This window comes from Protopterus annectens, chromosome 2.part0 (assembly GCF_019279795.1).
Source record: "Protopterus annectens isolate FY-2018-M chromosome 2.part0, PAN1.0, whole genome shotgun sequence".
Lineage (NCBI taxonomy): Eukaryota > Metazoa > Chordata > Ceratodontiformes > Protopteridae > Protopterus > Protopterus annectens.
This window is the reverse complement of record NC_056728.1, coordinates 767,540,907-767,567,526: the sequence shown is the minus strand read 5'-3', so window position 1 is coordinate 767,567,526 and position 26,620 is coordinate 767,540,907. Positions and strand designations below refer to the sequence as shown.

The following is a 26,620-nucleotide window of genomic DNA, read 5'->3' as shown; positions in this document are numbered from 1 at the left end:
GATTTACTGGAGTTGTCAAGCTGATTTCTATTTTGAAGGAGACACATTTGTGGTCCATCCTCACCAGTGAGGAATGCAACTGGGAGGTGCAGCACTCTACCATATTGGTGAGCACCAGGTGCACTGTTTTGAACTTCTAGTAGGTGTGTGCACTATCTGGCCAAGGATATTTGTTAATAGTCTCATAGGTGAATACTAGGCTAACTGCTCTAAAGGGTCGTTTTAAGCCTAGCCAATAACCTGAGGTCAGAACCAAACTCAGCATCTTGTGTTTATGAGGGAAAGATCTTAAACATTATACCAAACCCACCCCAAAAATATGACTTATTACTTAAGTGAGTAATAGGATAACTGCCCTGAAGGGCCATTTTAAGCCCAGCCAATAACATGAGGTCAGGATCAAACCCTGTACTTTGTACCTATGAGTTAAAGACCTTAACCATTATGCCAAACCTGTATTACTAAAGACCAGGAATCATTGTGCCTGCAAGTATGAGGCAGTATATGTTTCCCAGTCTATACAGTGGTAGTTAAAGTCTCCCATGTAGAGAGTATTTGGTTTAATGGTAAGTGTCTTCAGTAGGTCTAGGTACAAGCTATGGGATTCTAGGAACATACAGGGTGACCTACAGATTGCTAGGATACAGTATGAGACTTTGTCTATGGTGATTTGCACTTGGATAAATTCGAGTGCATCATCTTGTTTAATCAATGTAGAGTTATACTTGTTGCTAATATCGACTGAGATTCTTTCACCTCTTGTCCATCTGTGTAAGGCACTGAAGACTTTTATTACTGGAGTACTTCCTGCAGATTTAAACCATGTCTCAGTAGTGGCACAGATGTCTGTGCTTGCTGGAGTGAGGAGATATTGTAGGGCATGGAATTTCTTGTTTAGTCATTTCTTTTTGGCTATATAATTAATCTTTGCTCATACAGTTGGAATGTCTTCCAGTTTACTAAGAAATGCAGGAATCCAAAAAATTTGCAAGGTACGGGATTGCTGATTTCAAATAAAACTTTGGTCAAGGACAATCAGGGGATACTTCTGTCACCTGTGTCATTAGTAAACATTACTTCATTCCTTGGGAATATTACAGCCATTCTTTTATTTGTCTGTGAATGTAAGAAGTCAGTCTGACATGCATGAATTCATTTTCTTTTTTTTTTCTCAGAACCACTGGTATGTCTGCATTCATGGAATTCTGGAATAAATTAATGGACAGCAATGGGCTCATGAGAAAATGGAGAAAAATATACTGTTTAACATTTTCAGTACACAACTCAGATGACTCATGCACAGATTGCAATAGACATCAGCTGTAAAATACATCATATGAACCAATAACTACTAAGTCATTCTGATTCATTTCCTGACCTTTAAGCTTCAAATGTTCCCACTGATAACCTCCGTAGTAAGTCGAAGCCAAGATGAAAGTGTTTGTGTTACTGAATAAAAACACAGTGCAGGCAGATTCTTAGACCACAGCTGTTCTTACTTATTTCTTCAAATGGGTCATAACAACGCTGCCAAAATGAAAAGAAAGTGGTAATACATAAAACAATGGCCACTTTCCAGTGCTAACTATGTCAGTCTTTTTATCACTAAGCACATACGTTAGGAATATCAGCCTTATAATTGTTGTACAACCCCCAGTAAGTCTACATATGAAGGAGGGAAGCAGAGGTTGTTTCAAGCTCTGTGTGGAATGCTTTTTTCCTACCAGCCTATAACAGAATGGACTCAGTTCTGGAAGAATGATTGCTTTGCAAAAACTCTTCACATTCAAATGTGGCTTTCAGCAAATCTGTAGCACAAGCTCAAACCAGAGGTAAGCAACAGTGCTACTTATTAGGTAATGAACTGCACATAGAGCTGCAGCTGAGAACTGCTATTGTCAGCTAAATAGTGTCAGAGCTCCTACGAACAATGTGTGTAACTGAGGTATGACATGCAGCATTCCTGAGATTGTTTATAATTAACCCGATGGTAGTAAAATATTACCAACAGCATTTTTTCTGTTTTGTTTTATTCATCTGGCTTCTTGCTTTTTGCACAAAACAAAGAAAAAAAAGTACACCATTTCCTTTTATCGTGGTTGAAAGTGCTTAAATAAAAAAGTATTTTGACGGTTTTTCTTTTATAAATTACAATTACAGTATGTATTGTCAATTCATTGTATTACACAGCACAGCTCTTTTTGATATTATGTTTGCTTGAGTAACAAGCATTATTTTTTTCTGCTTGGAGAGCTCAGCTGTTAACATAAATTTAAAAGCTATACATATTGTATTGTTTGGGTTCCCATTATTAGTCTGAAGTTTATAAGTGTGTCCTGCGAAGTTGGGAAAATTATGGTGTGATTACATGAAATAACATACTAAGTCCAAAATTGCTGTCATTTAGAAAACTACATTTTCCCTAAGAAAACTATATACTAAATAGAACATTTCTGTAACTTGGAAAGTTTACTGTAAAGCATTCACTGAGTTAGCATATACCAGTATCAGCGGTGGTTTGGTGCAGACCCTACATATGAGGGTGCGGGAAAACTTGCTCTTCTGTTAAGAATGCTCCTAAGGTATAATAGTGACTTTTACAATTGGCTGTTATTTCCCTGAAATTGCACTTAATGTTTCTAAGTTTTAAAACTGAAATTATCAAGTTCCACTGGAGTGCTGCATTATTACATCATATAATAAAAATGGGTGTCAGTCATAAAATAGCACTCACTTGCACAGAGCTTGTGGGCAGTAAAATTCACATACCATGCTGTATGTAAGTCATAAAACTGCATTAGACTCCTCAAAATGCTGGCATACTGCACTGCATACCTAGAAGACTCCAGTATGTAGTAGGGATGCAAATGATTGGTCAAACCTACGACCAGAGATGACTAAGCATTGAACAGTCATGCACATTTTACCACTGCAGCCACTATTTATGGGAACCCATCTGCAGACCATGAACATATAACTAGTGAAGTCATCATATTGATAGCTGATCATACTGCAGCAGAGTGTTGTGAAACCAAACCCTATAGCACAGACACTCATGCTTTCTACCCCCACAAAAATGTGGCAACACAACTGTCCCTCCAATCAGAGGTAGCATACAACCAAATCCCCATTTACATTATGCTAACTACTTTTTCTCTGCAGTCATCGGCAACGAGGAACATATATTTTTGAAGTACTTGACCCCATGAGTACAAATCTGGCATAAATGCAGTGTTCTGATTAATGCATGTAATGTTTAACCACAAAGGTCTTTATGTCAAGGAGAAAGTGTGACACTTGTGTAAGTTCAGCAGAAGTAACTATGGCTTGTCACATTATACCATTACACCAGTGTCCATTCAACTAAGGCAGTGTCATAGCAAAAATATCTAAAAGCACCAAATAAACCACACCATGTTATAAACAAATAAACAAATAACTATATACTACTTTAAATATTAAGTTCACCTGAATATGAGCTGTTTCAGTTTAGTAACCCTGTTTCTGCTTTTCCAAGTCTTCAGTCGCTGTAATCATAGTTCTAAGCCATCTCAGCTGTTACTGACACTGCAACCCACGTAATGACATACTGGTATCAAATCCCAGTATTCATCAGGTGCCATGGTAGCCTTGCCTTGGATGTAGGCTTTGTAAGTATGTTACAGTTGCTTAGTCCCTAGAATTCTATGAATAAATATTGCAGTTTTGGTAATGCAATCTCACTATGTATGTTATTAGTTTATTAGTGTGTGTATTTATTTATTTAATTATTTATTAGTATTTGGTTCTGGGAATGCTTTACTGGGCAAGAACCGATTTTCAGGGGAGGCCTGGGTAGAAAAGCTCCACAGAATGCAAATTACAACAATAGCTATATATAACTCACAATAAAATATACAATGATAACATAAGGATATAAACATCAAACAAGTCTATAGAAAATATACAAGATATATGCATTTGAGATAAATAAGCATAAAAGATAAAGAAAAAATATATACAAGATATGAAAGGAAAAGAAAAATACACTAGTATTGGTGGAAGGAGGTTAAAGATTCTCCCCCTGCATAGTCACAAAAGAGAAGGAATATTGAGCTGAGTGTGATTAAACAGTAGTATTGTGAAGCAGTAGAAAGTTATAGGCCAATACATGTCACTAGGGAGATCAGAAGTATTGGTTTGAGACTGATTAACTGAAGGAGTTAGTGTAAACAAAATAAGGACATGATGAAAAACAGAGAAATGTTGGTATTAGCCTGGTGTTTTATGTGATTTATATGACTGGGTAGATTTGTAGAATTAGTACTGGTGCATTGCCACTTATGGCAATATATACATTATGTTAGCAATTTATCAAACTATAAAATAATTTTTTTTTTCCTTGTGTGGCCATGTTTTTTTTTTTTTTTGGTCTTGCCTGAATAGATGAGGTCATGAGTATAAGTATCATAAGTGTGGCTTATTTACAGGGTAGTTGGAGTCTCAGTACTATGTGGGTAACTCAGGGTACAACCATAGATCTTCCATGTTGAGAAGACTCAGTTGAGGTGGTTTGGACACATTGGCATGAAGCCCCTAATCATCTCTTGTGTGAGGTGTTCCAAAGTCAGCCCATTCTGAGTGGGCTTGGGGATGATTCAGAACACATTGGTGGAAATATATCTCTTAGTGTGCCTGGGAAAACCTGGCATATACCATTCCTTGGGAAGAAATGGAGACTATTGCTGGGAATGTCTGGTCTACCTATCTACCATGTTCAGTTTGTAGTCACTGAGACTCTCACCACTAAAATTGTTTAGAAAATGGTTAACATGATAAAGTTTTCTCTATAGTAATCATAACTAAGCAAGCCTGTGATTCTGATTACCACTACTGCATTTCACTGTATGCTGACCACCATATACTCTATCTCAAGTGAACATGTGTACTGAAGATGAAACAGGCATTGATAGAGTTTATATGACATCAGTGTTAAACTAAATTATAATGAATATGCTAAATTATAATGAATATGCTTTGGGCTATACTTGCCTGATCTTGGGTCCTATGCACCAGCATGATCTGTTCTTTTTAAAACACTGGCCTCCAATAACTAAGGTATAGTATACTTAAAACTCACCAGACAATTGGAGCCACAAATGCTTGTGTGCATGAGAATATATATAATCAACAAGTCACAAAAAGAATTCCTAAGAATACTCCACAGGATCTGTAAGATATAAATCTTTTATTCCACAATAAAAATAGGTAAATTGCTTCCATCCATAAAAATCAAACATCATCAGAACCTAAATTAATACATCCAAAACAAATAATTAACAAACATTACCATCAGCATAACAAAGTCTGAAAAAATCATTGTAAAATCAGCATTACAAAACATATTGCTGACCTTTTAAAATATCTTAGTTTCATCATAATGTTTAATCAATTAAATCTTTTCAGATTAAAATGTCAGTAAACTATTAATATTAATATTTTCATTTAAGCTAGGAGGACTCTTGAATTTGTCCTAAGTTGTTGTAACATGTCAAGATGTCCAAACAAAACATTCCAGCCTGCCCCTCTAATAGGTATTTCAATTTTTCCAAAACTGTAGACAAAAAAAAAAAAAACACATGTTCAACAGAATGCTTAGCTCTTAATGCAGTATAAGTGCTGGTAAATCCTTTTCCTTAAAGCAAACTGTTTTTCTAATATAAAAATCATTACAAGTCTCACAGAAACCACATTGGGGATACCATAATTATACTTCCCCTTCTTTTTCCACTTATTAATGGATCCAAAATCAATTCCTTTTTATCTGTGTGAATACAATGGCAATTGTGCACAGGATCCGCATTGTTTTAATAGGTACCAGTGATCAAACAGCTATGCCTCTGTCCTTTTCCAATATATTTTTAAGGTTAGGTTTCCACTTGTACACAGTTTAAGGCTGAAACTTTATAATGTTCAGTAGGAGTCCAAAATTAGTTGAGATGCCTCAATATTTTAAAATCATCTCATTAATTAACCTAAAATCAATAGTACAGTGCAAAACTAATGGTTTCACACATGCTAAAATAACAATTTGTGTGGGTTGATCAAGTCTAAGCTTTAAGATCGATTTATATATGTAACTCCTTTCATTAATTACTTCATTAGCAATGTCATTAATATGTCCAGTAGGATGCCCCTTTCACTAAATTTTGCTTTGAGTTTGTTAATTTTAAAAAGAAATATCTCATTATTAGAAATCAACCTGGGTAGCCTGTTCATTTGATTCTTAACTAATCCTCTTTTTTTGGTGAATTGGATGCCAACTTGTAGAAAACATAAAGAATTACTGTACATATTTTTTTATAAATATTAGAAATAGTGCCACGTAGTAAGTCCTCAGAAATAATGTCATACAAATAGTTAATATTATCATAGTCAATATAGTAGGTAACTTCTAAGAATTTATTGTATTCTCCAAGTTTGAAATAAAATTGCCATACTTATAGTACCAGACCATACAATAAATTTGTGATCCAAAAAAATGGTAAGAGGCTTTACAATATTTTAAAAATTCTTGGATGAAAAAAAATTCCTTTCCCATACCCAGACCACACAACTGTGCATGCTGGTCCCATGTCAGCCCTGCAATCTGTTTGCAATATCCCCTATCAGAAAATACAAAATTGTCAGTTAAAATAATTGCCATACAATCCATAACAAATCTGTTTTCATTACCATTAATACAATCAAAATCAATAATAGCTTTGTTAAACCATTCTAACCCTTCTTTGAGAGGAATTACAGAAAATATTTTTGGGAACCAAACACAAACACAAAGGAGCTTCCATTCCAGAACCAAGTAACCAAGAACCAAAATTAAATGAACCAGTATCACAGGCCACATGGGAATTCTCAAGAATTTCACAAGGTAGTAAAATCAATAAAGAACTTTACTAAAGTTAAGCAATTTTGTCCTACTTGCCCACTATGATAATAAGTAGATAATATATACAAATTAAATTCTTTAAAATACAAATAAATACAAATAAAATATTTCTTACTTAAAAGTGACATTCTAATAGAAAAAAATATTTTGTTAATAACTCATCATTCCAAAGAACATAACAATTAAAAACAGGTAAACAGTAATAAAAAAGAAAATTCACATAATGTAGTAGAAGTTCCACATTTGTTGAAGTTCATAACTAGGCAAAGCATAATTTTAATGCAGTATTATAAATATGGTGTCATTTAACTCAGGAAATTGGTCTAGATTAATCCACAGCTGCCAAATTAGTTCTCTGTACTCTGATTTCAGTTCCCATAGGCCCACCCTGGGTTGGATGGGAATGTGCACGAGAACAAAAATACAAAAACTCTGAGTACTATTTACACTGTGTAGGGTGATAGGGTGTCTAAAAGTATATCATTATATTAAAATTATATTATCATTATATCATTATTATAAAAGTATATCATTATACCAGTATATTATTGCCATTTTTATTTTCTGTATTGTAAGTGTGTTTGTAAATATGCTTGTGTGTGGTTCTATCCATTTTAACTACATAAAGATAGTGACAATAATCACAGAAACATAAATAGATGACTTTGTTTGTGTCATGTGTATATTTTCCATTAAATATTAGTTAATTTTTTAATGTGTTTAGCTTCAGTTTTGGCCCTGTATAAAACTTTTAACTCTTCAGCTTTGAACATCTCTTGTTGAATGAGGGAACAACCAGAGCACTGCTTTCCCATGGTTTATTCCTATTGCCCTAATCACTCAGGGCAAAGTTCTGATGGACCAATGAATTTGAATTATAAAGTTGATAAGAAAAACATTTTTTCTATCAGAATGTCACTTTTATAATTAAGTTAAGAATTGATGTTTTACTTATTTTTATCTTAGTGGGCATGCATAATTTAAATCTAGGTTATTCATGTCTCCTAAATGGGTTATTTAAACCTGTGACATCTTGTAAAATCACTTCTGATGAAGTCCTGTTTTTTCAACAAAAGCATGTGACTTTAATAAAGTTTTTATTTATTTATTTATTTATTTATTTATTTCACTTCCTTGTGGGATTCTTGATACTTGGGGCATGCAGCTTGTGGCACTGGTACATTTCATTTTAGAAAATAACTTTTCCACATCAATTGTGACAAACTGGCAATCCTCACTCACTTCCATGCCTCTGATATTATCCATGAAAGTCCAAAAATCCTTTAATATGAGATGGGTGTAAACACAAAAATCTTTCAACTTCTGATCAACATATTTAACCAAAAGTTCAGTCTTGGAATCACCCATAGAAACGACAGGTTGTACTAGCAGTTCACATTCATGAATATGGATTTTCAGTATCCCAAAATGAAAGGGATAATCAGATGTTTCACTTTAAAATAATTGTACCAAACCAAGATAATAGACTAATTTAACAATAAATCATAAAATAATGCATCTGTTATATGCAATCACATTTGCATTCCTAGAAACAATACCATTAGGCTTGCCACCTTTTCAATTGCCTAAAGTGGGACATTTTCTGTAGAAACATGAGGTTTTGCAAGACAAAACAAATCCAAGGCCAGTGCAAAGGACAGAACTTCATTTTTTTTGCCAAAATAAAAGCTTATTCTTATAGTATTTCAGTTACTTATTCTGTTTCATATAACATTTATGTGTTTCAGATGCAAAATAATTGTTTTATGCAACTTTTAAAGAAAACTTAAGAAATATTTGTTGTCCTAAAATCTCAGGACAACTGCCATTTTTAGTTTTTTTGCAGGACACAACTGCCCATAGAGAGACTGTCCCTCACAAAGATGGATAGGTGGTAACCCTAAATACCATAGGTGGATTCATCAGCCAAAATATTTAACATTTTTGTATAATTAATTGTATCTATCATAACCAGGCTATTTGGCCATTTATTGTGTGATTTATTGTGTGATTTTGGACAACTATCATTTTACAACAATGTTGCTCACATGAGCATTTTTTCACCAATGTCTTTTACAACTTTACCCTGGTTTTGAGGATTGCACTGATTCTTAAATGAGTTTGTGAGTACGCTAGTGACCCAACAGGCTGTGAATATTAAGATGCATGATGTCTGTGGTCAGAGTTTTTTTAAGCAGGAAAAACTGCTGGTGGGCATCACCAAGTGATGAGTCACAGAGACCCAGATGGTTAGACATCACAGTGGGTCGGTTGTTAATATCTTTGTCTTATATCACCAAGGTTGTGGTTCATTCCTGAGCTTTGTTTAATGTCTGTGTAGAGTTTGCATATTCTACCCATATCTGTAGCTATACACATTTTAAAATATGAGATTTGTGGAGGTGTGGTCAGATAAAATAGAACACAAAACTGTTATTTAGGGTACAGAATATGGCTCAGCTAAGAATATAAAGAAAAAAAATCAATAGGGAGAATAAGAACCAAGGAAGGAATAAGATAAAGTTAGCTGCCAGCAATATGGCGGAAGCTGTTTGCTGACTGTACTATCATTGGACATGTCACCACAGAATAGCAAGTTTCTGAGCTAATGATAATTCTCACATCACTCAATGTACAGCATTAAATTCTCTTCACTGGATGTCTTTTACAATTAATTGAAATTCATGCAAGCTGCTTCTTTGTGCAAATTATTTGGCCTAAACCTTGATAATATCCACCCATGCTACACTCAAACCACAAACATAATACCCTTGTATTAATACCCACTGTCCATAACTAAGACAGAAAACAGATTTGTTGTCAGTACACTTGGCCACTATCTGTCATGATCCTGGACTTAATGTGTTGTCATCTACCCATAATATTTTCTTATGTGCAAACAGTTTAGTCAGATCAACTTGCAAAAGGAGAAATAAAGTTTAAATAATGTTTATCCTAATTCTTCACTGGTCAGCTGTATTCTGTTCCCTAAATCAGTAACAATGTCTTACTATAAAGTAATTTCCCCTAAACAACATAGAAATTTCAGCTTATCAGACATCTACACATATTATTTGATTAAGTCAAGTAAATTGCTTAAACCCATTTTAGGGCATAAAGAAGATTCCTCGGGGAAAGCTACATGGATGCATATTTGATCTAAATTTATAAACAAATACAAATGCAATCATTTGGCCATTCTCCTTTCTAAAAATATAACTCTCAAAACACTAAAAAGAAACTATTCTTAAACATGATCCTAACTTACCAAAAATTAATGAAACAAACAAACTTAGACATCTGTTTTCAACCTATTGATTATATTGCAAATAGTCAGTTAGCTAGAAAAATGATTAGTCTGTCACAATAATAGCTAGAAAAATGATTAGTCTGTCACAATTTGCATTATTGCAAAACAATATGGTTTAGGAGATCTTATCTTTAAACTGAAAAAAACCCCTGCAAAAATATTAAGGTTAAAGATAGACCTACAAAAAGGATATCCGCCAATGATAAATATTATATGGTACATTATAAAATTAGAATTCTGGTATAACAAAGCAAATGAGCATGAAATAAGATTTTTCCATCAATTACAAATGGCACTACCATCTAAAAACCCATTTTAAATTCTTGCAGCCTAACAAATTATAAATATATAAACACCTAGTATTACTTTTCAGTTTGGTTAACATATGACTTTAGCATAAATATAGTTTGCCATGATTTTTTTTTCAGTTAAATGACAAATGTGTTCCTTTCAAAAACTGTATTATATGCAACTTACAATGATGCACAATGCTTTATACTGACTAAAATAGCTACATGTTTTCCAAAGTTAATAACAAACTCCAATGTTTGTAATTCAGATAAAGCTGACAGAATACATATTTGAATAAAACGTCATCAGAGATCAGGGAAATGCACATTCACGATGAAAACATTAACTTGAAATTTGCACCCAAGACATTTTAAATAATTAGTCTAAGAATGTCAGTAACAATGTTTGAATTAAGAAACTCTATATCACTAAAATTGGATGGATTTAAAAGCATTGCCTGGAAAGGATATAGCAATATACCAAGATGAATAAATAAGATCTTGTACGTTACTACAAGACTGAAATTATTTTTTCCAATTGTAAGAAATGTTAGAGGAATATATTTCAGATTATAACATAAAAATATATGAAGATGACAATGCTGATTTCTTACTGAGGGTATTATTTGATAAATGTGTGGTAGTCTATATTTACCTTAATCCTAAAATGGGTTTATTGTGACATCATGAAATTGTTATGAAAAAGTAATGACATTTATACCAACAAATACTATTAGTAGAATAAAATAAAGTTATTCTACTAGAGTAATAAAAAAAAGTTTAAGTTACTGTAATTGCTTATTAAATTTAGGATATTTTGTTTTTTGTTTTGAAAAATATATTGTTGCAATAAAGTCTATTTATAATATTTATTTTTAATATTAACATACATACTTTTTAAGCCTGAATATTTGTTTTTCAAAGAGGAAAGGACAAATTAACATAAGACATCATAAAGACTAGATTGTTATTGTTGATTTCATCTATGAATTGTTAGCCCCTTATAATCCTGCCCTTGGCAGTGTGTTACAATTAAAGTTTTATCAAAATGTTTTGCAACATGCTAGAGAGTAATACAATTTTGGATAGGCACTTTGATGAGACTGGGAACTAACACCTGAAGATTTATTGTTCTTTGACTGTAGTATTATGTTAGGTTGATCAATGATCATATACTCATTTAGTTTTCTTTTGTGCTAGTGCCACAATATAGAGAAGTATTATTTTCTTTGGCATTTTTTGTTTTGCAAATTAACTGTTGATGTTTGTGAATTATTTCTTTAGATATAATGTAGAATTTTAGCCATTTTAAAATATATCAAATCAGAAACATTTACTTATTGTGAATAAAATAGCTCCCGTGCTCCTATGCATAAAATCAAAAGATAAACCAACTCATGGTTTGAGCTTTCCAGTTAACAAAACTGAAAACGTTGCTGCACTCTGTCAAAACAAAAACTCTCTCACTCTCTCTCTCTCTCTATATATATATATATATATATATATATATATGTGTATCAACAAAAGTGCACTTTCAACAAATTCCAGTTCACTGAACAGGGAAAAAAAAAAAAAAACACTGCAGCACCAAAGCATGTTACAGTGGGGATAAGGGAATATACCTCTTTCCCCACTGTAGTGTGATCTCGGAGTTAGTATATATAAAGTAGCAGGGGTATGGGGGTGCAGGGAGCGCTTTCTCCAGTGCAAAACTGCCTTTCCAGTGTTTTATTATTTTTTTTATTTTACCTGTTTGGTGAACTGGTGTTTGTGAAAGTGGACTTTCGTTGAAGTGCATAATTGGGATTCTACTTTTCTTTTTCAAAATAACCAGTTTTGATAAACAAAAATAGACCCATATATATATATATATATATATATATATATATATATATATAGTTTCACTTCATAGTGCCAAAATGCTGAAATATCGAATTTCAGCATTTCAACAGTATAAAGTCGAAACCATTATAACACCGACCGACACCTTGCAACCACGAAATCACAACATCGAACACACAGCACACAGCACACAACACACAAACCATAACACCCACACCACAAAACACTGAAATACAGCACAACACCACTCAGACACACACCTACACTACACATATGCAGGGGGCCAAGCCCCCCTGCACCTCCCACACCCCCCTACTTATATATACTAACTCTGATATAGCACAAACAGTAAAAAAAAAAAAATTCACCCCCACCTCCCTACCCTGACCCACTCGTACAAGTTACAAAAACACTCATGTACACTCACTCACCTTAAATTGCAGACACCATCCCAGCCGAACACTTCCGTACGATAATGAAAATGCATAAGCGCAAATTTGACATAGTCCTATTCGCGATTATGCACTTTTGTTATTTGGAGGTTTCGGCTTCATGGACACGAATTGCTGAAATTCGATATTTCAGCAATTCGCGTTTATGAAGTGAAACTATATATATATATATATATATATATATATATATATATATATATATATATATATAGGAGCACTTTACATACTCGAATTACTGAAAGTTCAAATTGCATATGGTCGAGACCATATGCTCGAGCTTTCAGTAACTCGAATGTGTAAAGTGTTAAAAAATAACACTTTACTTACCTTAAAACATTAATCTCTAAAATGAAATACCGGGAAGGAAGAATAATCCAGATACTAAGCAAAAAATAGGTAAATCCGCAGAACAACAATATCTGGAACACACAGCTGAAAACACCAGTAAATAAACTGCATACAACAGCATAAAACACTTAGATGTTTTAATAAACGGAATAAGCACTTTCACAGTAAAATTCCAAAACTGCTTCATCAGATAAAAAGATCTGTACATGCTCACTTTATAATTTAAAACATTACTTACACACAGAGGCAAGGACCTCTGTACGCTCTGTGTGTAAGTAATGTTTTCTTTTTTTTGCGATGTTGGCAGGAAATGGGAAATCTCCCGTTTTGCGCTTCAGCATACATATATAGTTGGAAAACATAGAACATTTAAAAATCATGTTTGGGTCCACAAGGTGTATCTATGTCTACTGCTTTAAAGATGAAATTATTTATTTGTTTTTCACCCAGGTTGCCTGATTCAAAGATCATCTTCTGCCATGACAAAGGTTTAAAAAGCAATGCTAATTACATCAATACCACCATGACACACACTATTGTAAATTTCTTAATTAGAATGCAGTAAGAAAAAAGTAAGAATTAGAGTTTGCTTTACAGTGCTGCAGGTTGAAGACAGGCATTAACAAAAGAAGTTGATATATGTAGCCATTATTTTAGATATTTAGAATCAGTTAGAGATGGCTATAAATTTGAACAGGACTTCAAGACCATTAAGTTTTCTTTGTTTACTGTTTAAGTCATTCTTATGGCAATTAAAGGCAATACAGCCAGTTTGCTGCAGATTTTGATTAAATCAGTTTGAATCCTACCACTACTTTGGATTTTTGATTTATCCAATAACTAAGTCAAATAATACATTATTTCTGGATGGCAAAGTCATTGGCATTAGTAAGAAAAATGTAACTACTTATATTTAAGAAGAGAGCCTTAAAAAATCTAAATAAATTATCACCCAATAGCACTGCTATCACCACTTCTTCATTTTTTAGATTCATTATTAAGTGAATAGTTACTAAACTATTTGCAGGCACATTAGTTTGCACATATCTAGCATTGCTTTTATAAAAGGTCAGAGTCCTGAAATTGTTGCATTATGTTTGCTAAATAAGGCTTTCCAACAAAGTTGTGTGGTAGCACTGGTACACAAAAGACTGCAGCTGTCGTAACTGTGGCACAGTGATGAACAGAAACATGCAAAGGAGTGCACTGTGGGAAAATTTATGCAGGTAGAGTACTGAAGGTAATAACCTTCAGGAAGGAATGGGGTCTGAAGGTAATTATGCAAGATGATGTAAAAAAAAAGTGAGCAATATAAGACAGCAGCAGGAGTTACAGCTAGGAAAACAATGGGGTACATGGGAAGATCCCCCACCTGCAGAAAAAAAAATGGAACCATTTATATCTACAGTGAAAAGTGATAGAACTTTACTTGAAGTACTCAAAGCAGCTCTTCTCTGAAGACCTCATCTTTGTAAAAAATAGACAAAACAGAAGGAGAAGAGCAACATCTGTTGTCCGGTGCCTGTAACAGAAATTGGTAAAGACACATGACATTACCTTAACAGATGCATTATTGCAGAAGTAAAAAACATTAAAAATGGTGTGATATAAATATTTAAGTATGTTCATAACCAACCATTAATAAAAGTAATCCTGGTGATATGAAAACAAGGGGATACAATTTGAAAATATAAGGTTCATAACCTGGAAAAATACAAGGAGTTATTATTTCACAGAAAGGGTGCTTTCTAATTGGAGCAGCCCTTGCTCTGAAGTAGCACATTCAAAATCAGTAAAAGGAATCATAACTCATGGTGCAAACGTATGGTGTTTCTTATAAGGGAACAGAGAAAAGAAACAATGACCTGACTGATAAGATTCTGTTGCGTATTCGGCAGGTAGCACAAATCTGCAGGCAAAGCAAGCCAAATAGCCCTTATAGGCTGTCAAAATCTATGTTCATTTGTTGCAGCTGTTTGTAGCTAGTCCCTTTACAAGAACATGCAGGTTTATACCTACCTATCACCTAAAATACTATAGTTTTCCTAGGGGGTTCATTAAGGAATGATCTGAAAACTGACTAGTCAGTATGTAAAATTTCCAGATATAAAACTGAATCCATTCAGATTCATGGCATTGGCACATAAGCCAGCCTTATTTATTTATTTATACTTAGTGAAAGACAGAATTACAGAAGTGGTGGAAATGCATAATTTCCTGATTTAAAGTTGATATTTGTGCAGTTTCATGCACATAAGACAAACTTTTTTGTTTATTTATAGGGTCTATATTGCAAGCGCGAATGCTTAGGTTGTCGAATACGGCATGATTGACACCAATTAAGCGAACCGCGAGTATACCAAACACCGGAAACCGCGAAATTCGAAATCCTGATTTGGCATAGTTGGCCCTTCTGCGGTATAGCTCTGTAAGGTAAGTGCGCGATAGTTACGGACCTTAGGGTTAGGGTGCGGGTTAATGTAAGTGCATAGATAGTAATGTATGTAAGGGTTAGAAGTAGGGTTTTGTTAAGTGTATGTGTGTGGATTATTTATTTTGTTTGGGTATAGCTTATTATGGAAAGTGTGCAATAGTTACAGACCTTAGGGTTAGAGTGCAGGTTAAGGAAGTGCATAGATAGTAATGTATGTAAGGGTTAGTGTAGGGTTAGAAGTAGGGTTTAGGTCAGTGTATGTATGTGGTTTATTTATTTTGTTTGGGTGGGTAGTATGTAGTGAGCAGTGTAGTGGGAAGTATGTTTTATTTTCATCACTGGGTGGAACGCTGTTGGCCAAACAAAACAATTCGGTAATGTATATTTCCGAGTTTTGAGGTTTCAATGAATTGTACGTTCACTTAATAGGTGTTGATCATGTTGTATTTGACAACCTAAGTATTTGCGCTTATAATATAGGCCCTATTTATAAATTATCATTTGAAATGTGTAGTTTATTTATTTAACTTTTGTTAACCAGGTTAGTATTTATTTGTACTTTGTTGATCAGGTTAGTCCCATTAAACTAGTAGCCTCTTTTCATGGGAGATCTGAAGTGGCGTTTTATATTTACTAAGGGAAACTTGACCAGGGGAATTTGGGAAATCCCCCTACTCATCAGTGTTGTGTGTGGGACCCATTTTGGAAGAGCACTTCTTGTTTCAATTCCAGACACAGAGGTTGCCTGGAGAAACTGGGAGGCAGATGAAGAGAAGACGATGATGAGGTGGTGAAAGAAATGAAGGAGAAGGCAAATATTGAGACCAGAAAATGTGTGCAGGATTCTGTGGAAATGTTTCATAGAAACCTCTTTGATGGAGATGAGTCAGCAAATGGTGGATGTATAATTCCAACCCTCCAGTTGGGAGGGTTCCAGAATGATTTACTTAAATAAATGGTGGTGCAAAGTGAGCCAGAAAATGAAAGAGATGTTTCCTGGGGTGGCGATATGGACAAAATACAAAAGGAAGATGCAGAGACAATCCTGAAGAATAGTGATGAGATGAACTAGAAAACGTATGCTGAGAAAGTAAAAGAAGACAAAAGTGGAGTAGCAGAAAATAAGGCAGAAGAAAATTAAAAAAACAGAAGTACGTGATAACAACTCAAAGAAGACAAAGAAATGGATTGGTATGAAGTATGGGACAATTTATTCACTCCTTTGGATGCAAAAGCACATGAGGTAAGAGCATTTATTCTTATCAACAAAGAGACATTTTGTGACATAATATCTGAGACTGTTTTTTCAATGGAAATTTTTCTTGGAGAATATGAAAAAAAGAAAGACTGTAACCCATGGAATCTTTAGGCGATAAAAGGATTTAACATGGAAACAAAAAAGATTAATTTACAATTTTCAACAGAGGTAAAAATAGACACTTTGGACCTCATATAAAGAAATACAGGACATTGCAAAAGTTTATTACAAAAGGGGTTCACGGACTGGTGGCTGGGATTGTAATATTGTGTTAAAAATAGAAAGAGAAAAAATTATACATATATCAAACATTATGTAAATGTAGAGGGCAATAGGGATATTGTAAAATAAGGACATTTGACAAGTAACTGTGACACAAGACAATGCTATATTTGTGAGAAAATGACACGATGCAAAAAATGTGAATTGAAATGTTATAAATGTAGCAAAATTGGACATTATGGATGGATTTCAAAAATGAAAATAAAAGTAAGGAAAATAAAAAGAAAGAGAAGAAAATGAGCAAAGAGAAGAGATTTTAGAAGTGATGGAAACAGAAAAAAATTAGATGAGGAAAAATAATGAAGAGGACATAGAAGACGATTTTGAAGTAACTGATGAAGCAGACTGGAAGGTAGTAAAAGGGAAAAAAAGAATCCTATTGTTAAAAGGGTAAAATACAGAAAAAGAACATTTAAAGGGATAAGCACAAAAGAAAAAGAGAGGAACTGGGTGAAAAATAATATATACAGAGAAAGCTTGGGGGTTGCTGTAATGGTTAAGGTGTTTGACTCAAAGACACAAAGTATAGTGTTTGATTCTCACCTTTGGATTGGAAATAGCTTAGGCTTAGAATTGACTATTAAGAAAGCTAACTTAGTAATTATTAGTCTAATAATTAGTTATGAAATCATGAATCTAAGGACAAGTTAAAATGAAAACATTTAGAGTGATTTCTGTAAATGTGAATAGTATTAAGAATATGATAAGAAGAAAGGGAATTTTGTAGTGGTGTAGTACATGTGATGTAGATGTAATTATATAAGAAGACACAATATTTTTATCAAATGAAGAAAGATTACAAACAGAGAAACCATAAGGAGGAAAGATAATCTGGAATTTGAGAAGTGTGAGATGTCCTGGAATAGCAATAGTCTGTAGAAATACAGTAAAGCTATTAGAGGTACCGTTAGGAAAAATTGGGAAGATTAACCACTGTAGATGTAAAATGGAAGAAACAAGTGTATATAATTATAACATTATATACTTATAGTATAGAAAAGGAAAACTTATTTCATCAGATTTTGACTATTTAGTGATAATTATGAATATTACAATAACAGGAGACTTTAACTGTGATTTAAAAGGCAATCATAAAAAGAAAGGAAATGATATGAGAAAAATGTTAGAAGTTAAAAGATGCGATAAGTTAAAACCTAGGGACAAAAAATCATGGACTTGCAAAAGGGATATGTATAAAAGTGAAATCAATTATTTTATAGTATCAGAAGGTTTAATTATAGGAGAAGTGGGTGGTTGAAAAAAGATTTTCTGATCATCTTGCAATATGACTAGCGATAAAGGAAAACAAAGAATATATAAAAATATTTGAAGGAATAAAAAGATAAATGAAAAGGCATGGAATGAAGAAGGAAAGATATTAGTAATATAGTTATGGAAAGATCATATTACTATGAGATCATTGTATAAAATTGGTCTGAATGGTTAGTGATATTTAAGGAAAAATATAAAAAACAGTTTTATAGTGACAATATGATGTGAAAAAACTAGAAAATGAAAAATATGATAGAACATATAACCATGTACTGGAAGATTTAGAACATAATAATAGAAAGTACACAAAAAAGACAAAAAAGAATTATATGAAAGAAATCAAGAAAAATACAAGAATTGTTATATAAACAAACATATTTTTACAAGGATAAAAGAGTTATTGAGGTACTTAAGCAGATTAATAAAGGAAGATGGTAGTGGAATGACAGAAATAAAAAATATAAAAGGAGAAATACAAACAAATGTTTAATGAAAAAAGAAGGTAGTGAAAAAACATGGAAAGTAAAAAAAGTTAACAGAAAAAGTGAGTTCTTTAAGTGAGCTAGATAAAGTAAATATAGGACAAGTAAATATAGACTCCGCTGCAGGCCTAGGTGGAATGGGGTATAAAATGTACAACAATTTAAGGGAGTGGCAAAAATATATATATAGATAGATTTTGAATGAATGGTTAAATTAAGGTTTTATGTATAAATAATTATGTAGTGGAATACTTAAATTCGTATGGAAGAAGAAAGATAAAAAAATTTAAAAAATTTAAAAAAACTGAAGACCGATAGCATTGACTAGATTTGAAACTAAAATGGAAAATATTATGGAAGATAGCATATATATAGTACAAAAGGGGAAGGGCTATCAAGAATTATTGATAGTTGGAGAAATTGTGGATGATATTATGAACAGACAATAAGAAGCAAAGATCATGACAGGAGATCATAATAAGGCATTTGACACAATTGGACATGAAATAGTATGGGTAATAATGAAAGAATATAAGTGAAAAAAGGAAATTATGTATGTTAGGGTATAGTAATAATAAGGTAAAAATACTTGTAAATGGATAATTAAGCCAAGTTCATATGAAAAGAGGTGTAAGACAGGGGTGTCCAATGATTTCTATACTCTTTGCTTTAGTTATGAATGTGATAGTATGTGAAATAAATAACAAAATGAAGGAGATGGAGTGTATAACACCTGAAGGGTTAAAAATTCCAGTTTTTTTACCCTATGCAGGTGACATTATAATATTTTCAAAAAACAAAATGTTGATTAATGAAGTAATAATTTGCACAAATGAGTGTCTAGAGGTGATGGAGATGGCTTTAAATATTGAGAAAAGTAAAAGTTTAGGTGATATAGTAAAGATTGGGGGTATATATTTTACAATGAATGGCATTTCTGTGTTAGGTATAAAATTTGGGAATACGGATGTAAGTAGAATTCAATAAGAAAAAAACATAGAAGAAATATAACAAACCTGCCTTTTCTGAAGAACATATAAATTATCATTCAGAAAAAAGGCTTATTTGATAAATTCAGTACTGACGGGAAAAACAGCATACTAACAACTGTATTTATGTTGCCAACAATATTTGAAAAGAAAATATTGCAGATGTTTTTCCTTTATATAGGTCTAATTTTAAAAACTAGCAAAAAGAGGTGTTTTTTAATGTAACTAAGGAAGAAGGAAGTTTAAGGTTTCTTAACTCAGTGGTATATACTGCTTCATTAAATTTGTACAAAGTGTTAAAGTGGATACATGAAAAAGATGAGAGATTAGATGTAACATTGTAAACATATAAGTATGATCAATTTTGGAGTATAGTAAAAAGAGTAAAAGAGGGAAAAGAGTTTATAAATGAGGAAGTAAAATATTACCAAGAAAAATATTTTTGTGGAAAACAAAAATTGATGATATAGTAAAAGATAAAAAAATATGGTACAAGAATACAATGATAACACATGACTATGAAAAATCATAGGAAAATCTAACAGATGAAAAAAAAATAAAGCTATAAAAATAAGAAGCAAATGGTTTAATCAGAAAGTAGAGTGTCAAGACTCTGTAGAGACTGGTAATAGATAAATTGCCAGTAAAAAGAAATATGCTATATAAGAAGCAAAGTGATAGCATATGTTTACATTGTCAAAAAGAAGTAACTGTGGCACATGTGTTTTTGAAATGTAAAAGAGTAAAAAAGTTATGAGCAAAACTCTGTAAAGAAGATTTTTTGAAGCAATAAAAGAAGTCGATAAAATAAATGTGTATGATTAAATATGGAAACTATAAGACCAGAAGTAAAGAAAATGTTAAAAGAATAGATAAAAAATTATTTTATGTTATATGGGTTATATGGAATGAAAGAATAAATTAAGTTATGTTTAATAGTAAATGGATTTTAGCAGCAACACTAAGTAAAATCAGATGGTGGTTATGGAAAAAGGAGTGGGGTCTAACTAGGATGACAATTTAGTATGATTATGTAAACAGATTTGTATATATGTATATATATATATATATATATATATATATATATATATATATATATATATCTGTGTGTGTGTGTGTGTGTGTGTGTGTGTGTGTGTGTGTGTGTGTGTGTGTGTGTGTATAAAGAGAGAGATAGAGAGAGATTTGTGCACTTGTAAATATGTAAATATTTTGCAAAATAAGAGTTATTTATGTATATAAATAAAGGACCCTTACTCTTTTTGATGGGTGCTATGGGATCCTTCATATCCACATGAGCTACCACCAACTCAAGCAGATAGGGCCTTGGTTTAACATCACATCTGAAGGACAACACACTCAGAAGTACAGCTCTACCTTTATGCTGTGTTGCGGTATCAGCAATGATCTACCTGGTGTGGGAATAGAACCCTGAGGCTTTTGCATTAAAGATGAGTGTGCTATCTGTTGCACCACTGACACTGGCAATAACAAAAATGATGTATAATGTACATAAAGTAATGTAAGTTACGCAGATAAGATATCCAACTGTAATATCGGTCATAACACATACAGATACATTTGTTAATAAGAATAATTGTTAAGAGAAGATTTGCATATACTGTATGTCTGCTCAAAACATCCATGTGAAAAAGCTCAAAAAACCTACTTTCCTCAATCACCGGTGTTAGGATGTCTTCCATTCTATGATGTGGCGTACTTGTGACTTAAAAAACAAATCAATGTTTCTTGGGGAAGAGGCTGATGTTTTATTGTGTAATTGTGCTCTTCCTATAGTCTACAGCTAGATATTGTCCACTCACATTGGGAGTAACAGCTGCCTTTTGGTGGGCATATTTAGTCAGCTGCTGGAGTCTTACAGGTGCTGAGCAGATCTGTGATGGTGACATGGGAGCTAAATTATCAAAGAATTCTGTCTTGATGTCAGTCTTTGTCTCCAGCCTTAATATGGCCATGAGTGGTGGGTAGTGGGCCAATGAACAGGATACTGAATAGTAGTTGTGAAAATTAACTTTCTTAGCATGGTTCTACCCATTAAGGGGAGAGAAAATTAGTATGTAGATGACTTAGAGACACAGGTCATTACATCTCCCAGAGTGAACTCAGGATACATCAAAGGTAGCTTCTGCTAAAGGCTGTCTCAGTATAATCTAAATTAAAAGGAGGTCCATGTGTCAACACAAGGCATGATGGATGGACTACATCACTTGGCTAGCCTGAAAAAACTTGAGGATTCCACTGGAGGAGCTAGAATCTGTGGAGTTTAGTCTTCTTTGCTTAGTCAGCTGCCAACATGACCCTCACCAGGAAAAAGTAAAAGACAATTAAATTATATTCCATTACTACCTGAATATAATATTGTGTCCATAAAATGACGTGTATAGTAAAGACTACGGAGCAAAAACACATATTATGGTAGTATTCTTTTTATTAATTATTAGAAAACTGGATAAGAGTACACCATGTAACAGTTCAATAAAACACCTTCAAGTTTTGGTCATAAACCAGTCATGTAGCATTTAAAATGCACAAACTTGTATGCTTTTAAACAGTGAAGTAGTGAAATAAGTTTGGCATAAAGCCAAGGCTGACTGTTTGGAATATTACACATACCTTTTAAGTGGAAAATAACATTGTAAATAATATTGGTGATATGGCACATACCCTTTTCAAAGGTAATAATATTTGTATTTTTCACTTTCAGGTCTATCATGTCACGTGAGTCGGTGGCTTCAATGACTATTAGTTTAACAGAAAGTCACTCCACCTCACACAGTGTAAAGCAAGAATGGCCCCATGGTTACAGAATTCTTCCATCACTTCCACTAAATCAAGGTTCTCAAAATGGAAGTGACCAGGGTGATGTTTTGAGCATACCTCCAGGAACTGCAATGTCTAATAACAGTAATGGCACTTCATTACCTTCTTACCTTTTTGGGACAGACAGTAGTCACTCTCCAATACCCAGTCAACATCCATCTTCAAGGTCCCATTCCGCTCGTTCAAAGAAACGAGCATTGTCATTGTCACCTTTATCAGATGGCATAGGCATTGACTTTAATACAATTATTCGTACCTCACCAACATCTTTAGTTGCCTACATCAATGGGTCCAGAGGCTCACCCGCAAACACATCCCCACAACCTGAAGTATATGGCCATTTTCTTGGAATAAGAGGCAGCTGCATACCACAATCCTGCAATACAACAAACACCCAAAGAAATCTTCTGATGGCAAATGGCGGAATTACCCTTCCACTGTACAGTGAAAACAACAATGAAGAATATCAGCGGATGCAACAGCTAGAGCAAAGCAGCTTACAAGAGACAGTTACAAACAACATGGTAGTTCAGCAAAGTATGCCATCTGTGGAGAGCCAGCAGATGGGAATGTATAAAAATGAACAAGTGGATGCATTTGCAGCAAGTGCACTGAGCATGCCAGCTCTTCCTCCCCCTCCTCCTCCTCCTTCTCATCGGCCCCCACATGGACCACCTCCTCCTTACCATGCGCACCAGCATCTTGTGCCTCATGAACACATGACAGCAACACATCAGCATATTGCATCTCCCACCCATGGTGCTTTACTAGAGGAAGAGGAAGATGCAGATGACTTTAATGGCAAACACTGCTGTCGGTGGATTGACTGCAGTGCGATGTATGACCAGCAGGAAGAACTTGTGAGGCACATTGAAAAGCTGCATATAGACCAGAGAAAGGGGGAGGAATTTACTTGTTTCTGGTCAGGTTGTCCAAGAAGATACAAACCATTTAATGCACGTTACAAACTTTTAATACACATGAGGGTACATTCAGGAGAGAAACCAAATAAGTGTACGGTAGGTCCAAAATACTGGTATTTTATGAATGCATGGATGAAGTTTTTCCTTGTGATTTTGCTTTTGTCATGTCACTACCATAAGCAGGTAGCATTTGGAAACATTTTATTGTTTCATCATAATTATGCAACATTACTTACTTCCCAAAGTCCAAAACAAAGTTCAAGTATTAAGTGTGTGGAAATATGTGGAAAATATGTAAGTGTTTCAGTCCCTTAAGTGTCAGTCCTTGTTTATCTTAATAATAATAATAACAATAATATCCATGAATTATCCATGTATGGTCATAGGATATACAGTCCTTTTTTAGGGACTACCCACAACCAATGTCTGCTTAAGTGACTTGATCACAAATGCTCTCAGTGAACACGGGTTAAATAAAAGTGAATAATGTGAATTCATTCTGAGCTACTATGCATTTATAAAATAGAATGAAATGCATCATATCAGGTCCTCACACCTACCAGATAATCATTTTGTTTCTGCAGATATCCCAGCATTCCATACTCATTTTGTTGATTAAAGAAATTCTAAGGTGCTTACCATTAGTTAAGAGAGCACTGCTATACTTTTATAGCGCAGTAGTATCCAAGTGGTATCCCACCAAGAGGCATCCTTCAGGAACCCCAGGCAAGGAGGTAATCACTGGCAACTAACACAATAAGCCCCCTGTCTCCATAACCAAGTGAGAACTGAATTTTCATAAACATGTGCATAAGTTTAAGTTACAGAAACACGCTAACCCTCCAGCTATATTAGAAGTTAACAAGAACATATGCCATCCAATTGGCTGTTATAGTCTGGCATGTTTCCAGGAGCAGATTCATTACAAAGTTTGAGTGTCATAAATTTCTGCGATTGTACATGTGCCTTTGTTTTTACCATTATGTGTAAGCATTACAGGGAAATGAGATGTATTGCATACACTTAATTTGCATTCTCAGAGTATGTTACATTCAACTGCTTTTAGAAAATTCAGAATTTGTTGGGTTTGGTGCTTACATTAATATCTCCGATACGTTACTCACCTGGGAATATGTAACTCAAAAGGCTGGTTATCTCAACATGCATATTATTTAGGTAACATAAGGATGAGGACATTGCATAGTCTCCCATTGGCAAATCATTCAATGAATGTTGGATATATCACTGCATTTAAGGCAATGCTGTTGTAACCTAATACATGACACACTCAACTATAACCTAAAGGCTTTTTTAACTACTATTAAGCAAGTTTTCATCCAGAGTGCATTCTTTGAAGTATATAACTTCACTGTCAAAAGTGCATACCCTCATACAGTCTTTCCAACAGTTTTACCATGTGTGACCTAATTGCTTTTGTTTTGCTTGCTTTATAATGCCTGGGACAAAAAAAAAAAGGTTTGTATTACTTGAAATGCTATCTTGTACTCCTTTACTTTACAATATGAAACTGCCAATCATTCCAGCACTACAGCGATATAGATAAAATATGACTGGAGAGTTTGTATATTCAGTCAATAAAATGGCAAACATAATTTAATAAGCAGGCCAATATGTATGCAGTGTGCACCTACACACACATAAATGCACGCACTCAAGCATGTGCACACATGCAGACAGACACATACACACACACACACACACACACACACACACACACACACACACACACACATACACAAATATTATATAGTAACAATTCAAAATATAGAATGCTCAAAGTATAGAAAGATGTTTGCAAGTATTCAAAATACAGAATGCCCAACTGTCTGAAAGCACATTTGTAAAAATGTAATAAGCTGAATTAAAAAAGGAGTGTGGAGGAAAATGAATGTGCAAGTATCCATGGGTTAAGGGTTAAGTAAAGGGGTATATTTAGTGTTGTTTAAGTTTGCTGTTGGGTGTGTTCTGTGTTTTTCTGTCTTGTATATTAGAACGGTTAAGGAAAAGGGTTTTTAATATTGTAATGCGTAGGGTTAGGGTAAAGATTAGGGACAGGAGGATATTTAGGCTAAGCAAACTTGAGTAAATTCTGTTTATATTGGGTAAATCTGGATATGTTGACACAAAATAACTCATCTCATTTGTGTTCTAATAATTTCAATAAACTGTCATCTATTAAATAGGTGCACCCAAACTTTAAAAAAATGCATCATTCCATAATCTTTCCTACATCAAAGATTCTTGGGATTTGTTATATGTACAAGTTTATATGTCAGAAAAAAATACTAGAAAAATGTTACAATGTGTTTATAAACACACCCATATGCTATAAAAAAGATTAAACAAATGTCCTTTATATGCATTCACTTGGATCTATTAATTTAAAAAAAAATCTATTTTGGGTGGCTGCTCATGTTATAAAGGACCTGAGGGGTGGAGATTTGGATAATGCATAGAAAAGGAAAGACTTACTTTGGCAAATATTGCTAAAAACAGATATAACTCCAGGACTAAATGAGCTTTCAAAATTAAACATTAAATGTGTCCTGGAAGCCCACACCGAGGTGAGGCTTTTCAGAGTATAGTTTGTGTTTTAGTCTGTCAGTACATGGTTTTTAAAATTATTAAATAATTTTGTTATGCAGTAACATGATTTTAATAGTCACATAACTTTAATAGTCTTATAATTTGGACATTTAAACATCATGGTTGATTTGGAGTGTGTTAGCTCTGAGGAAGTGTAATATGTTTGTTGATGAAAGTGACCAACTTTTTATAAAGTACCTTGTAGCTTACACATCTGTGTTTTCCTATTGTGCATTTTGAAGCTATCACTGACTGGCTGTAGTTTGGAGTGTTTTTTTTTTTTTTTTGTCTTGTGACAAACAGTAGTAAATTACATTTAATGCCTTTTACCTAAGGTAATATTTGTTTGGTTTGTTTAGACTTGC

The 26,620-nt window shown here is 33.6% G+C and overlaps 1 protein-coding gene across 1 annotated transcript in view; it reads left to right on the top strand.

Moving 5' to 3' along the window:
- The window catches only part of GLIS3 (GLIS family zinc finger 3), a 1,687,591-nt gene that overhangs the window by 532,212 nt on the left and 1,128,759 nt on the right, over nt 1–26,620 (top strand). Inside the window, exon 4 of the mRNA XM_044061079.1 lies at nt 22,610–23,744. Within this exon, the coding sequence (XP_043917014.1) occupies nt 22,610–23,744 (1,135 nt within the window). The remainder of the gene's footprint in view (nt 1–22,609; nt 23,745–26,620) is intronic.